Raw genomic sequence first — 15,047 nt, forward strand, 5'->3', positions numbered from 1 at the left:
CACGTGACCGCTTCCCCGTCATCGCACCACATATGAGGATTCCATGGCTTCACCGCGACAGTGTACAACAACGCCCTGCACATCGAACGCTACAGGCGTTCCTAGAACGTCTCCCATGCAGCCTCCTCGCCACTGAACACGCCTTTACTTCCCCTTTGACCTGAATCATTCCTCAGTTCTGCCCTTCCAACTCTTGCAGGACTTTTCGTATGACGACTCTAAGGTGGAGTTCAACGTGGATGCTCCCAATGGTGTGGTGATGGAGGGCTACCTGTTCAAGAGGGCCAGCAATGCCTTCAAGACCTGGAACAGGTGAGTAGAACTGGCGAGGAAAGGCTCCCGCGATGCTCCATCACTGCCTGCTGATGTAGGGGAGCTACAAATGTCGCTGTCACTGCCTTGAAACTCCTTCACCAGCGTTTAGACGCAGGAAGTGTGACCGCGCCACCAGTCGGACTCCAGTGTTAGAACTGTGTTCCTTTTCTAGCTTCCTGGTGAATTTTTATAACCCTCATATCGAATCCCTCTGTAACAAAGGAACAGGAAACGAGGTGACGTTGCTGAGTGGAAAAATGATTCACATTAAGAATTCTTTCCAAATTCCTCAGGCTTCCAACAGATCAGTAGCGAAACATAGTTTTCATGATTTTGTTGTTTTCTGTAACTTCACGAGCGAATTGTCAGTTAAATCCTGTCAATTTAATCGGAGCATTTCTCTCATATTTCCTCAGTATGAAAGAAACTTTTCTAAGAAATAAAAGTGGCAGTCAAAAATCAATGTTTTATCCCCAAAAAAAAAGCACGACAGAAAATATTCCAAAAATTAGTAAAATACAAGAAGTGGGTTGCAACGTCCAGGATCGAATGATTAGAAAAATATATTTTTCCTTTTTTAAAGACCGTTGTTTCTGATTTGGTGAGAATGTTCTGTTCCTTTGAGCAGATAAAAGCCAAAATCAAAACTGTTCTTCTCAACGTGAACAAATTTGAGTCTCTGTTGAGCACCACGACCTCAGAGGGGGGCGGCGGCTCATTCAGTGTCAGCGCCAGGGTCCAGAACACCTAGACCCAAACATGTCAGATAACAGGTGAACATGGCTGCCAGCCTGCGTGCGCTAGAGTTGATCTCTGTGTCGGCTCGCTGAGAGAAGCTCTGATGTCACGTGATTTATTGGATGCCTGATGTTGCGTTGAGGGAAATCCATTTAACTCAGCGATGCTTTTAACTCCCCTCGATCACCGACGCGGTTCAGCCTCCAGGCTCTCAGATATCCATCTAAAACATGTTTTATTTATCCCCTGCTCTCTCCAGACGGTGGTTCTCCATCCAGAACAGTCAGCTGGTCTACCAGAAGAAGCTCAAGGCAAGTCCATCTGTCTTGGAGCGATCAGCTGTTCCCACGGTAACGGGGTTCTGAGAGGTTAAGTGCAGCTTTGAAGGAGGAAGATATTTTGAATGTTTAGCTGTGATCCTCACAGGCAGGGAGCTGAGGAGTACTGAGAGCTGGTGGGGTGGTGGTGTAGTACTGAGAGCTGGTGGGGTGGTGGTGTAGTACTGAGAGCTGGTGGGGTGGTGGTGTAGTACTGAGAGCTGGTGGGGTGGTGGTGTAGTACTGAGAGCTGGTGGGGTGGTGGTGTAGTACTGAGAGCTGGTGGGGTGGTGGTGTAGTACTGAGAGCTGGTGGGGTGGTGGTGTAGTACTGGGAGCTGGTGGGGTGGTGGTGTAGTACTGGGAGCTGGTGGGGTGGTGGTGTAGTACTGAGAGCTGGTGGGGTGGTGGTGTAGTACTGGGAGCTGGTGGGGTGGTGGTGTAGTACTGGGAGCTGGTGGGGTGGTGGTGTAGTACTGAGAGCTGGTGGGGTGGTGGTGTAGTACTGAGAGCTGGTGGGGTGGTGGTGTAGTACTGGGAGCTGGCGGGGTGGTGGTGTAGTGTAGTACTGGGAGTTGGTGGGGTGGTGGTGTAGTGTAGTACTGGGAGCTGGTGGGGTGGTGGTGTAGTGTAGTACTGGGAGCTGGCGGGGTGGTGGTGTAGTGTAGTACTGGGAGTTGGTGGGGTGGTGGTGTAGTGTAGTACTGGGAGCTGGTGGGGTGGTGGTGTAGTGTAGTACTGGGAGCTGGCGGGGTGGTGGTGTAGTGTCGTACTGGGAGCTGGCGGGGTGGTGGTGTAGTGTCGTACTGGGAGTTGGTGGGGTGGTGGTGTAGTGTAGTACTGGGAGTTGGTGGGGTGGTGGTGTAGTGTAGTACTGGGAGCTGGCGGGGTGGTGGTGTAGTGTCGTACTGGGAGCTGGTGGGGTGGTGGTGTAGTGTAGTACTGGGAGTTGGTGGGGTGGTGGTGTAGTGTAGTACTGGGAGCTGGCGGGGTGGTGGTGTAGTGTAGTACTGGGAGCTGGCGGGGTGGTGGTGTAGTGTAGTACTGGGAGTTGGTGGGGTGGTGGTGTAGTGTAGTACTGGGAGCTGGTGGGGTGGTGGTGTAGTGTAGTACTGGGAGCTGGCGGGGTGGTGGTGTAGTGTCGTACTGGGAGCTGGTGGGGTGGTGGTGTAGTGTAGTACTGGGAGTTGGTGGGGTGGTGGTGTAGTGTAGTACTGGGAGCTGGCGGGGTGGTGGTGTAGTGTAGTACTGGGAGCTGGCGGGGTGGTGGTGTAGTGTAGTACTGGGAGTTGGTGGGGTGGTGGTGTAGTGTAGTACTGGGAGCTGGTGGGGTGGTGGTGTAGTGTAGTACTGGGAGCTGGCGGGGTGGTGGTGTAGTGTCGTACTGGGAGCTGGTGGGGTGGTGGTGTAGTGTAGTACTGGGAGCTGGTGGGGTGGTGGTGTAGTGTAGTACTGGGAGCTGGCGGGGTGGTGGTGTAGTGTCGTACTGGGAGCTGGTGGGGTGGTGGTGTAGTGTAGTACTGGGAGCTGGCGGGGTGGTGGTGTAGTGTAGTACTGGGAGCTGGCGGGGTGGTGGTGTAGTGTAGTACTGGGAGTTGGTGGGGTGGTGGTGTAGTGTCGTACTGGGAGCTGGCGGGGTGGTGGTGTAGTGTAGTACTGGGAGCTGGCGGGGTGGTGGTGTCATACTGGGTGGTGCTGGTGGGGAGATGGTGTACTAATGGGTGGTGCTGTGTGTGCTGGCAGGATTCTCTGACAGTGGTGGTGGAGGACCTGCGGCTCTGCTCCGTCAAACCTTGCGAGGACATCGAGAGGAGGTTCTGCTTCGAGGTCGTCTCGCCGTCCAAGTAAGACCGTCTCCCATGGCGACGTCAGGCAGGGAGACCAGTGGCTTTATAGTCGCTTGTCATCTTTAAAAACTTTATTGTCCCTGTTACATTGACAGCAACCACCCAGAAATACTCAGACACCAGACAGCTGATGTACCTGCACCAGCCAGAAGAAGTAATACTCCTGGGATTGTGTACTTCACAGGAGTTGTATGCTTCAGGCTGAGTCTGAGAAGCTGAGACTAGCGTGGATCCAGGCGGTCCAAGCTAGCATCGCGTCAGCCTACAGAGAGAGCCCAGACACCTTCTACATAGAGGTGAGCGAGGACACCACACACACACACACACACACACACACACACACACACACACACACACACACCAGGGTATTTTTCTTATAGAAGTTACTTAAACTGTCCTGTTTCTCTTTAATCGGCCTGCTGGTCTGGTTGATCCTCCTGGTCCGGTTCTGCGGAGTCGAGGTTCTTGTCTCCAGGCTCTAAAGGAACGTGCAGCTGAATCAACAAGCGTCCGATTCTTCCTCCTTGTTGTCACATCTTGTCACCAGGATGGACGGCTCCATGAGTCCGACCGAACGTGTCCTTCTTCCTGGAAACGCCCAGTTTTTGTGGCGAATCTAATGGGACTTTGATGTGCTTTGCAGCATTTGGACAGGACGGCGTCTCCGTCCACCAGCAGCATCGACTCAGCCAGTGAGCCGCGGGAGCGCAGCAGCCGCGGGGAGACCATCCTGCAGAGGATCCAGGGCCTGCCGGGGAACGAGCAGTGCTGCGACTGTGGCCAGGCGGAGCCTCGCTGGGCCTCCATCAACCTGGGAATCCTGCTGTGCATCGAGTGCTCCGGCATCCACAGGTCAGGGACGCTACGCCTGCTAGATCCTGCTGGCGTCATATTCAAATCTGTATGATCCAAAGATAAGAGACTATCTGAGCATGGGCAGAGAACGCAATACTTGTGTCCTCATAAAGTTTTTTGTACTGTATTCAAATAAAAGTGTGAACAGGTGTAGCGTCAAGTAGCTGTTATCTGCTCTTAGCACCTGTGACCACATAGGCTAGGTTACAGAGCTAACAGGCTATTGCTAGCTAATCTCTAGAAGACTTCAGTAGTCAGTGTATCAGAATATCACCCCCCCAACACACACACACACACACACACACACACACACACACACACACACACACACTGTTTAAAAACAGGAAGCGCTGGCAGCTGCTGAGGCAGCGAGCACGCGCCGCCACCCACGCCGGTGAGGGATTACAGCCCAGCATGTTGCTTATTGGATCAGGCTTCATTGAGAGGATGAGAAGATAAAGACGGCTGCAGAGCTGAAATCCACGCGGAGAACAAACCATTCACTCATTGAATCCACTGTCAGATCCTGCTGGTGATGTCACGGCGTGAGTCGGGATTCACCGGGAGGTTCATTTAATCAGCCAGGCTGCGTTCAGGAACAGACAGAAACTTCCAGAACTGCAGACCAACCTGCTGAGCCCCTCAGGGTCAGGACGGTCTTTCTGCTGCTGCCCAGCTGCGAGTTCTCCTTGGTTCATCCCCAGTGGCTCAGACATGGTACCAGTATCAGAGAGACTGGGAACGTTCCCTGAGCTCCCAGTCAGGCACGGAGACCTGGTTGTTGCTGAGCTGGTCTGGGTCTGTTGGGTAGGAACCGGACCTCCAGAACCTTCAGGGCTTCAAGATGTCAGGCCATAAATTGCAAACGTTTATTTACTCGGTGAATTGGCGACTGTTCAGTTTGATCAACCAGCTGAGCTGCAAGTCAGTCGATCCCAGGCTGCACCACCATCGTTCACAGTATTTTGTGTCATAACAGTAAAGATGCCGCTGCTTACTTGTACCATGAAGTACCTTTTTGGTACATCAGTATCACAAATATAGACACGAACAGGTAACCCTGATTATGATCAAATACCAGTGGTGACGTGTTTATGTGGCGCCTTCAATGACGCGAGGCTGCTCCTCTTTACTGCGGCGTCATGTGACCCCAACGGCACCGACCAAGTTGGCAAGAGAAAAAAAACAAATTCCATTGAGATTTCAGACTCCAGTAGATTGAGGACCAGGATAAACACGTGTACATGTAGTAAAAAATACTTCTGTGAAACTGCAAACACACCCGCGGTCGTGCAGTACTGAGGGCATGAGAACTGTTGTCAGGTGGAAGGTTTGTGGCGACGCCATGGATGATGAGAGATGGAGCAGCCCTGAGTTAATCAGGCCGAGCCAGCGATGGTGTCAGAGCCCGGTGGAGGTGCTGCCCTCTCATGGTGCGCCACTGCAACGACACATCGTGTGCGCTTGGCGCCGTTGCTGCGACTGTGTGTGCTGATGAGGTAGGAACGGCAGGGAACTCGAGCCAGCCGCCTCTCTTGAGTCCTGGCCACCAAACGCTGGTCGCATCTTTGTATGGAGCACTGTGACCGTGGCGTTGCTGATTTCCTGCTGCGTGTCATCGTGCCGATCAGGGCTCCGTGCTGGCGCTCTGTTACATCACACTGTTGCGTCACTGAGTTTTCAGGCTCCTGGTGGGGGAACGCTCCCCCGGGAGTTGTGCTTATTTTCAGGTTGCAATTATCACAGCTTACATAATCTCAGACGTCGCCGAGTGTTCCCACCTGCTGAATATTCATGTTGGCTGGTCTTCTCACACTGAGACCAGAGCTGTTACAATGCGTCTGTATCCGTGTGCCTCTGTTGCCTGGAAACCAGACGGCTTCATCGCTGGAACGTCCTGCTTTGCATGACATTAGCAGCGGTTTGTCTCACTTCCTCTGAAATAACACTGGAGAGCTTTTAGCTGCTCGCAGCTACCAGGTCCATCAAAGTCTGTGCTTCACCTCTGAGACTCTCCCTGCCTCTGTGTGTCCGTTGCCCCGCAGTCATGATGACATCAAATTGTCTGAATTATTTTGCAACAAACAAATCCGTCTCTTTCATTGGTGTTTCAGAAGTCTTGGGGTTCACTGTTCGAAAGTTCGCTCCCTCACGCTGGATTCATGGGAACCGGAGTTACTAAAGGTAGAGTTTGTCTCAACGTCACCCTGGAAAACCTCCGTCATGTCTGCTGTGTCTGTCTGGAATTTGCCTCCAACATGTTGGAAAAAGTGGAACTTTAGCTATGAAGTTTGTGTCAATTGTGGACTGCGCGTTAGCACAAACAAGTTCCACTCTACAAGTGAGTGAGATCACAGGCTCTTGCTACCTCTGAAGTTTTCCACTTCATGCATGAAGGAAAAGCTTGGCTCACATTCAGGTTTTAAACTGTCATATCTGATTACCACTGCCCCCTCCGCCCCGATGCTAAGCTAAGCTAACGACCCCCCGGCTTCATTTGTAGACAGACAGGAGAAGGCTGCTGACCTTCTCATCCAAACCTCAGGGAGAGACGCAGTCATGACTGCTGAGGAGTCCTGCGAGTGAACGAGACCTCTGAAATCTCTTCTCATCGTTGTTTTCCAGTTAATGTGTGAGCTTGGAAACAGCGTCATCAACCACATCTACGAAGGTTCCTGCCAAGAACAAGGTCTGAAGAAACCCGCGCCGTCCAGCTCAAGGTAGGAGTCCATGAAGTAGAACTCACAAACAAATCGAATGACTCAGACGTCAGTGTCAGGACCTTTCAACCCTTACATTTCTCCCAGGCAGGAAAAAGAAGCTTGGATCAAGGCCAAGTACGTTGAGAAGAAGTTCCTGAAGAAGCTGGGCACCACCGAGATTCTCATCAACGGAGAGAGGAAGTCGGAGCGGCGGTGGAGTGTCAAGAAGTGTCGGAGGCACAACAGTGCCACCACGGTACCCAAAACACGGCGAAGATACCGGCAAGAGCCCGGGAGCACGTCGCCCTCCACCCTCTCCTCAGGTACTGGTCCAGGTCCAGAACCCCAAAGAGTTCCTGGTGGTTTTGCCTCCCAGTTGGTTCATATGTGACTGCAGTTTCAGGTTCCACTCGTATGTCACAGATGCTGCATTCAAGAACACTTGAAAGTCATGTGCTCTTTTCTCCCCTGGGATATAGAATGGTGTAATTTAGACAAAGCAAGCAGCTTTCGTGGTTCTGAGGTGAAGTTGAGGAAACGTGAGCGTCTTCTTCTTTCTATTCTTCATTTGGCTTCACTTTTGTCTTGCAGCTGCTGCCAAGTTCAGGCGGGACTCGCTGTTCTGTCCGGACGAGCTGGACAACCTCTTCTCCTACTTTGATACGGGATCTGGACCTCGAAGTAAATGACTCACTGTTACAGTAACGCGGTGCGGCGCTGGAGGCGATGCTTGAATGTTGCGTGCCTGTGTCTGTTGTGCCGTGAGAGACGGGGGTGACTAACGTGTCCATGTTCTGGCACCTTCTGGTCCTGCAGGCCTCAGCAGTGACAGCGGGCTGGGGGGCAGCACCGACGGCAGCACAGACATCCTGGTGTTTGGCTCGGTGGTGGATAGCGTCACTGAGGAGGGTCAGTACACTCACTCCATCACGCAGACGTATGACGTTAGACGTCCCACCATCAGTGAGAGCTGTATTTCTGTTGCACCTTTAACAACAAAGAGTCAGTAGAGCCAGTAAAGACAGACGCGGTCGAGCGGAGCAGCGGCAGAACAAAGGTGCAGCCAAGGCTGTTCGATTGTTAAAGAACACCTGAGGACCGTGGTCGTCTGTCACCGTGTCACGCTTCTCCTTCCCCTCCTCAGAGCGTGAGGTGTCTGAGGACTCGAGCGGCGAGGCCGAGCTGGAGGCCGAGCCAGAGACGTCGGACCCGGAGGACTTGAGGGACCTTCATCCTGGATCGCTGCTCTACAAAGCCTCTAAAGCTCGAAACCTGCCCGTCATGGCGGAAGCTCTGGCTCACGGAGCCGACGTCAACCTGGTCAACGACGAGGACGAAGGAAAGACGCCCCTGATACAGGCCGTGGTCGGGGTGAGTCGGTCCACTCAGCAGAACCAGAGACGGGTTCTGCAGCCAGGTTCCTCTGAAGGAACATGATGTCATGTGACGAGCTGGTTTTTATATAGTGAAGTGGTCAATATGGCTGACGGCTCACGCTAGCGTGGCGTGTTTAGGCTTCAGCAGCGTGTGACCCGTGTTGTTGGTGTGTTTCAGGGTTCTCTGATCGCTTGTGAGTTCCTGCTCCAAAATGCTGCTGACGTCAATCAAAGAGACACAAGAGGGCGGGGCCCCCTGCATCACGCCACATATCTGGGACACACAGGGTGAGTCAGTGCTGCTCTCTCTCACACAGGAATCTCTGCTGCAGGTGCGGCTCCTCAGAGCGTTGACGATCACCCATGTCCTTGTGTCTGCAGGCAGGTGTGTTTATTCCTCAAAAGAGGCGCCACGCAGAATGACGGCGATGAGGACGGCCAGGATCCTCTGAGTATAGCTGTGCAGCAGGCCAACGCAGATATCGTCACGCTGTACGTCGACTTCCCCCAAAGTCTCTTTATTCTCCACGTCTGTCAAACTCTCACATTGGCTTGATTTGTTGGTCTGCAGGCTGCGTCTGGCCAGGATGAACGAGGAGATGCGGGAGTCGGAGGGACCCTTCGGTCAACCAGGTCAATACCCCACCAGCAGCCCCACTGAACAGCAGTACAAGAAATGCATTCAGGAGTTCATTTGTCTCACTATAGCGGAGTACTAGAGTAGTACTGCGTAGAAGCAGCGTGGGGGGTGCCAGTACACGTGTAAGTGACTGAGATTAACTTCACATCTGTCCAGAATCCTTCCCGTCACCAGGCAGCTGACAGTCTGCCCCCCTCAGGGTCACGCCGCCACTCAGACTTCCTCTAATGATGTCAGATTTGACCGACTGACTGTTGCCAAGTAAAAAGATGTGTGAAGGTGATTTTAGCGAGGTGCCAATCATTCCAGTCCCAGCAGACCTGCCAGGCACTGCCAGGGAAGCTGCTAGTCTCGGTTCATCCAGCAGAATCACGTCGTCCGCGGTGTGTTCGCGACCAGTGTTGACCTACAGAGCTCAACAGTGACGTTCCACTGGAGGAGCCCCTCCTCATGATCACCCCAGAGCAGCTGATTACCCGCCATGATGTCACAACCATCCCAGATCTGCTCCTGAACAAGTCAGGAGAGCTGTTGACAGACCTGACGGCCATTTTGAGTTTGAGACACGCCCGACCAGCCAAACATGTCTGATGTCACTCTGACGTGGACCAAACACGTCGAACATCCTGATATTACAGGAAATTTTCATTGACATCAGAAAAACGTTAGCTAGCGTGTCGCCTCGCGTGATGCACATTCACACACACACACACAAACCCTCTGAATGAGTGACGTGCTCACTCTTGTTCGTTGGTGTTTTTTCTCAGTTTTCATGTGATCTTTTTGCCCTGAATCAAAGACTCCATGGACTCAACTCAATTTGCCGGTCGTCTCAGTTTCAGGCTTAAAATCGTCAGGATTCTCTAAAACCTCAGCGGCGTACAGAAACGGGAAGTGCACTTCTGTAGCAGTGGTCACTGTCACTGTTGAGCTGTGTAGCTGTGGCGGCGGCGGCGGCGCCGTGAGCCAGAGATCCGCGGCCTCCTGGTGGTTCTGCAGTAGCTTTAGAGCTGCAGCACCCCGGTGCTCACCAGCAGCTCAGAACGAGAGATCATCAAGTGATGCACTTTTCTGACCAACAGTGATTCTGATTTCTTTTGCTCTTCAATCTTTTTACCCTCGTTTTTTTCCCAGAAGGCTTTTTGTTTTTATTTATGGTGACGGAGCGTCCGGAGCAATAGTGCAATGATTATTTCGGTACAGATACTCTGTATTTTTTGTATTGCGTTTCGCTACAATGCAGATGGTATTTTTTTAAGCTGGATATATTTTGTTAGATTTTATTTTGCTGCAGCACTCACACACCAGGATTCTAATCTCATGACGAGAAAGAGAGCCAACACTCCACACTCTCAGAAGAGATCATCGCTCAGAGTAACTCTGCAGTAGAAATGGCAGTACAAGATGGACATTTTTGATAACTTCATGAAGTGTGTTACTGTATGTTGACGGTTCTTTGTTTTCTGGTTTCTGGTGCATGGCTGACCAGGTCTTCCTCAACCCTCTGACTCTCTCTTTATCTCTGTACCAGTGTGTGTGAATATTTGACTTTTAGTATTGGTGGATATTGTTCATATCTATATTATGTATTACCAAATCATGACATCAGTGCATGAAATGATATTAGCTATCTTAGCTTCCTGCTGTCTTCATTAACTCCTGCTAAGAGTGTGAGGGCCGTTGTAGACGGCAGCCCGCTGGACTCCTCGGATCCAGCAGCAAGTCCGGGTGCGCGGCAGCGTTTCAGAACATGTTTAAGGAGCTTTAAAATATTGACTTTATGAAAACTACACATTGTCCATCGTCTCCAGAGCCAGACAGAAGGACAGAGACTCACGCTAGTTAGCTTAGCACAGTGAATGGTCGTGGGTGGGAGGAGAGAATCTGTAGTCCTGTCTGGTTTTGGGCGGGATGGTAAACAAGCGCATTCCCTCCAAGTAACTGTTAGTTAAGAACAAAATGTACAAGTCAGCACAAAGCTCATTCTCTGCAATAATCCAAAATCCCATTAGCCTTTTGTGGAGGGAACCCATGGCAATGCTGATGTCCTGTTGGACTACAAATATGTCTTCCCTGCCTTGCTCTGTTGCTTGTGTGTCAACGGCCCTATTTGGAAGCCAGAAGTTCCTAAAAGGACATTTCCTAATTCCAAAGTACCTGAACGCCCTCGAACCGATGCCCACTGATCCTGAGCTCAAATTAGCCTCAGTGAATGACTGAGTGAGTCACATGTCCATCCACGACCTGTTTGATCAGCATGTTGTTTTTTTAACAGTAAATCTCGTGACAAATTCATGAAATCCTGTAGGGAAGTCGGTGTACGCTGGGAATCTTGTTGGCTTCGTGAGATCACGTTGTCTCTCAAAACGACACCATCCCGTCTGATGATGTCCTCTTTTTGAGGCTCTGCAGTTTGACTTTCATCTCACCAAATCATCACTAAGGTTCTGGTGCCACTTCAAATGGAGCAGGTCCAGAACCACTTAGTCCCCATGAGAGAATCCACTGATGCCATTCAGTCCCAGAATGGGAATCCCAAAAAATACTCAGTCTGAACCGCAGCACAAACATGAGACACTGTTCAGCCGTGGGAAGATGGGATTTTAAGAGTTAAAGTCTCTCATACTCCAGACTTGTAGTCCTGCAGTACACGCTGGTGACTGTAGGGGGCGACAGCGTACACGGTGTTCCAGCAGCAACACAATTCCAGCCAACCGCTTGAATGTTGAACAGACCGAGTGGTTTGCAGAGATGTGTTGAGCAGCACAGTGTCTGAATACATCAATAATTTGACTGTTGTGTAAATAAACTACGAAAAAAAACTATTCACATTTTACCTGCTTGCTTCTAACATGAAACTTTGAACTTTTCTGTCTCTGGCTGTTAGCTGTATAATTTCTTTGGATGTTGTAAGAGAACGGTGTGCTTATTAACACTTCCTGTCTGTTTGGTTTCAACTCTGTTTTTATGTCTTAAATCTTCTCCCCGTGTCTTCGGACACGAAACTGAAAATAAAGCCGAGCTGTGACTCCACACTAACCTCTCCCTCTGCTTCTGTGCTTCAAGTCCTCTTTCAGTGTGACAGCTTTTCTACATCTAACACCTCTGACCTCTCACTCAGACGTCCTTGTGACCTCTCACTCAGACGTCCTTGTGACCTCTCACTCGTGCGTCTTTGATTTTTACTCTTTGACACGTTTATAGTCCTTCAACTGATGTATGAACATGCGTGACGTTAGAGTTTGCCAGCCTGACAGTTTGCCCGTTGAGTTGGAGATTAATTTGCCACAGATGCTGAGGAGACATCCAGACATCCTAGCCGTCAACACTTGTTTCGGTGTTCCACTCTATCACCAAGGGTTCGGTCGTTCCTTCAGCTGACGAGGGACTTTTTTCCCCTCCAAGATGAAACACAACCATGGCGTGTAGCATAGCATTACATCATATTCTGTCAAATAGAGAAGTATTTCAGAGAAGTAAAACATAGCCTAGTGTAGCCTTGTGTAACAGCACATTCTTTAACATGGGGTAGCATAGCATAACGTCACAGAAGCATAGCAGCATAGCAAAGTTTAGCGTGTAGCACTGAGCAGCATAACAGAAAATAAGCAGAATAGTGTAGAGTAACAAAGCAGCGTGGCATAAAAGAGCATAGCTTGATAGAGCATAACGTAGTGTAGTGTAATATAGCATAGCCTGGTTTAACAATGTAGGATAATATAGCATCGTGTATTATAGCATAGCAAAGCATAACAGCAAAACATTATATAGCATGACAAGGTAGCATAACAAAATCTAGCAAAGCATTGTATGGTGTAACAGCATAGAACAGTGTAGCGTGACATGACGTAGCATAGCATATCAGCATGGAATATTGGCATAGGAGCCATAGAATAACATAACGAGGCATTACACATAGCATAGCATAGCACAGAGATAACGAGGGGTAACAAAACATAACAGTGGAAACCAGACATGTATTTATCTTTGTGTCCTGCCTCAGATACTAAATGTCAACTGTAAGGCTTGTCCTCACTGATCCCTCTCTCCCTCTCTCTCTCTCTCTCTCTCTTTCTCTCTCTCTCACACACACACACACACACACACGGACAGGCAGGAATGTTCATTCCCCTTTTTAATTAGCCGAGCCTGGGAGCTCTCATGGGACACAAAAGAGTTCAACTGCTTTTGTTATGTCTGCTGTGGATTCAGCGGTTACCATGGACACCAGAAAAGTAAAGGCTCAGAATCTGGGAAGTTGAAAGAGGGAAACTTCATGGTGCCTCAGCCTGTTTTTGCCCTCCATTCACGAGGCCTTCTCACCCATGGTTTTCCTTGTGCCTCAAATTCTTAGCTTCCACACAAGGAATGTTTTGACTCCTCAAAGGATCCTGCATGCTTTCCCTTTTTCTTCCTGTCACAATGAGTGTTCTGTGGCGATGGCATTTCTCATCCTCTTTTCCATTGTTTTCTTCATCAGGAGACGCCACGTACCTCGACATCTTCCGAGAATTTTCCCACATGGCCTCCCATAACCCTGAGAAGCTGAAACGAAGGAGCGTGCACTTCCGCCACTCCTTCAGGTAGTCCACTGAGCACCTGGACCAGGACAGTCGTACTTGAAAAGTGCAGTGGCCACTTTTGCAACCACACGTGAACCATCTGAACCACCATGACCCTGATTCTGTACTCCATCAGGCCTCCTTCCCCGTCCGCTCCAGCCAGCAGAGAAGTCACCTTAGTCTCAGTGAGGTGGCGTCGCTCAGAGACACTCTGGTTTAGAGCTGCTTTATACCTGCAGGAGTCTTGTGCTGTTCCCAGAAGCTTTTATTTTGATAGGATTTGTTCTGCCAGGATCTGCAGGTCTTTTCCTCTGGTATATAAATGAAGTATTGCTTTAGTTCAGCGTTAGGCGGAGCTTTGGATCAAACACCCAGCACTGTTTGGTCTCTGCTCTTCTCGCCGTGAGCCATGATGCATTTGCTGTCATCGGTTTCGTGATCTCGATCAGCTGTGCTTGCTATTATTCGCTCTGTGTGGAACTTGTGCATTTACCCCCATTATAGCTCACTCTTAAACTTGAATTCTGTAACGTTTGTACGGCTCATCTTGGTTTTCATGGCCCACCCAACACCTTGGAAGCCCAGGGTCCCTGCTCTGGATGGCCCCGTTGATGAGGGTGTGGCCTGTGGAGTCTGGCCTGGACTGTGCTGGCGTAGTCCAGGCCGCGGATGAACTCTCAGCGCCACTATAAAATGCAGTCGCTTGTGTTACTGTTTACATGCTGTAGGGGCAAAAATGCTAATATATCAGAACGAACTGCAGTGTTGATGAAATAAACATTGTCGTTGGTTACATATTTGCTGCGAGAGCTTCATTGTGTAGCCGAGTCAATAGCGCCCTCTTGTGTTGAAAGTGAAAACCGCAGAGCAGTGTGAAAGATTCAATCAACAGTGGGACGAGAGTCAGTCACCGACAAAACAAATTGAAAACTACAACAAAGGTTTGCTGAAGCGTCGTGACTCGATGAGCTCCCGCGCCTCAGCTGGGCCCTGCATCAGCTGACAGGCGCACCTCGGACCAGCCGGCGGGTCCCTGGAGGCGGAGGGTGGAAAAAGTCGAGGCTTCGACGAGCCTTCGTTCCATTTAAAGTTATTCAGTGGAGCTGAACCTCAAATCTCAATCAAGATAAAGAGAAGCTTCTGAAGATCCACGGTCGGACGCAGGTGAGCGACCTGCCAGCGCCACTGACAGCAGCGGCAAACATCTGGACTGGAGTTGCGTTCATGTCCGGGGCCCGAAGCTGGAAATCAGCTTCATCATCGTGGCTGCTTTGTTCCTCCCAGTTAAACAAATCAGCTTGTTAAGAACAGCCACTTAGAAAGATGGGTAGATAGGTTATTAATTAGATTGTTTTATGTCCATTGTAGTCATGATGTATACTATATTGTGTTATGTTATATTACATTATGTTATATTACATTGTATTACTATATTATATCATATTATATTATGTTATATTACTTTATATTACTATATTATATTATGTTATATTACTTTATATTACTATATTATATATTGTATTATGTTATATTACATTGTATTACTATATTATATTTATTAAATAAGAAAAGCAGGCCGGTCAAACTGTTCTCTCCACGGTCAGGGTTTATTTCTTCCTTTCAAAGATGTTTTGGGAAACTATCATAACCTCCGGTTCCTCGCGCCGTTCACGTCCTCACGTCTCCCTGTGACGTA

At 49.9% G+C, this 15,047-nt stretch overlaps 1 protein-coding gene across 3 annotated transcripts in view; it reads left to right on the forward strand.

Moving 5' to 3' along the window:
- The window catches only part of LOC147255351 (arf-GAP with coiled-coil, ANK repeat and PH domain-containing protein 3-like), a 61,237-nt gene extending 47,129 nt beyond the window's left edge, over positions 1-14,108 (forward strand). For 2 of the 3 annotated variants that reach the window (XM_086213014.1, XM_086213016.1), the window contains 15 exons: positions 200-312; positions 1,313-1,364; positions 3,113-3,213; positions 3,401-3,512; positions 3,860-4,068; positions 6,186-6,255; positions 6,697-6,791; positions 6,879-7,096; positions 7,365-7,454; positions 7,581-7,682; positions 7,918-8,144; positions 8,328-8,437; positions 8,531-8,641; positions 8,721-8,782; positions 13,270-14,108. In XM_086213014.1, coding sequence (XP_086069140.1) covers positions 200-312; positions 1,313-1,364; positions 3,113-3,213; positions 3,401-3,512; positions 3,860-4,068; positions 6,186-6,255; positions 6,697-6,791; positions 6,879-7,096; positions 7,365-7,454; positions 7,581-7,682; positions 7,918-8,144; positions 8,328-8,437; positions 8,531-8,641; positions 8,721-8,782; positions 13,270-13,376 — 1,779 coding nt within the window. In that variant the 3' untranslated portion in view covers positions 13,377-14,108. The remainder of the gene's footprint in view (positions 1-199; positions 313-1,312; positions 1,365-3,112; positions 3,214-3,400; positions 3,513-3,859; positions 4,069-6,185; positions 6,256-6,696; positions 6,792-6,878; positions 7,097-7,364; positions 7,455-7,580; positions 7,683-7,917; positions 8,145-8,327; positions 8,438-8,530; positions 8,642-8,720; positions 8,783-13,269) is intronic. The other variant, XM_086213015.1, reaches the window with a different exon arrangement.
- Positions 14,109-15,047: the final 939 nt, after the last annotated feature.

Source organism: Aulostomus chinensis, chromosome 9 (assembly GCF_037954235.1).
Source record: "Aulostomus chinensis isolate RoL2024-O1b breed Wild chromosome 9, RoL_Achi_v1.0, whole genome shotgun sequence".
NCBI classification, from domain to species: domain Eukaryota; kingdom Metazoa; phylum Chordata; class Actinopteri; order Syngnathiformes; family Aulostomidae; genus Aulostomus; species Aulostomus chinensis.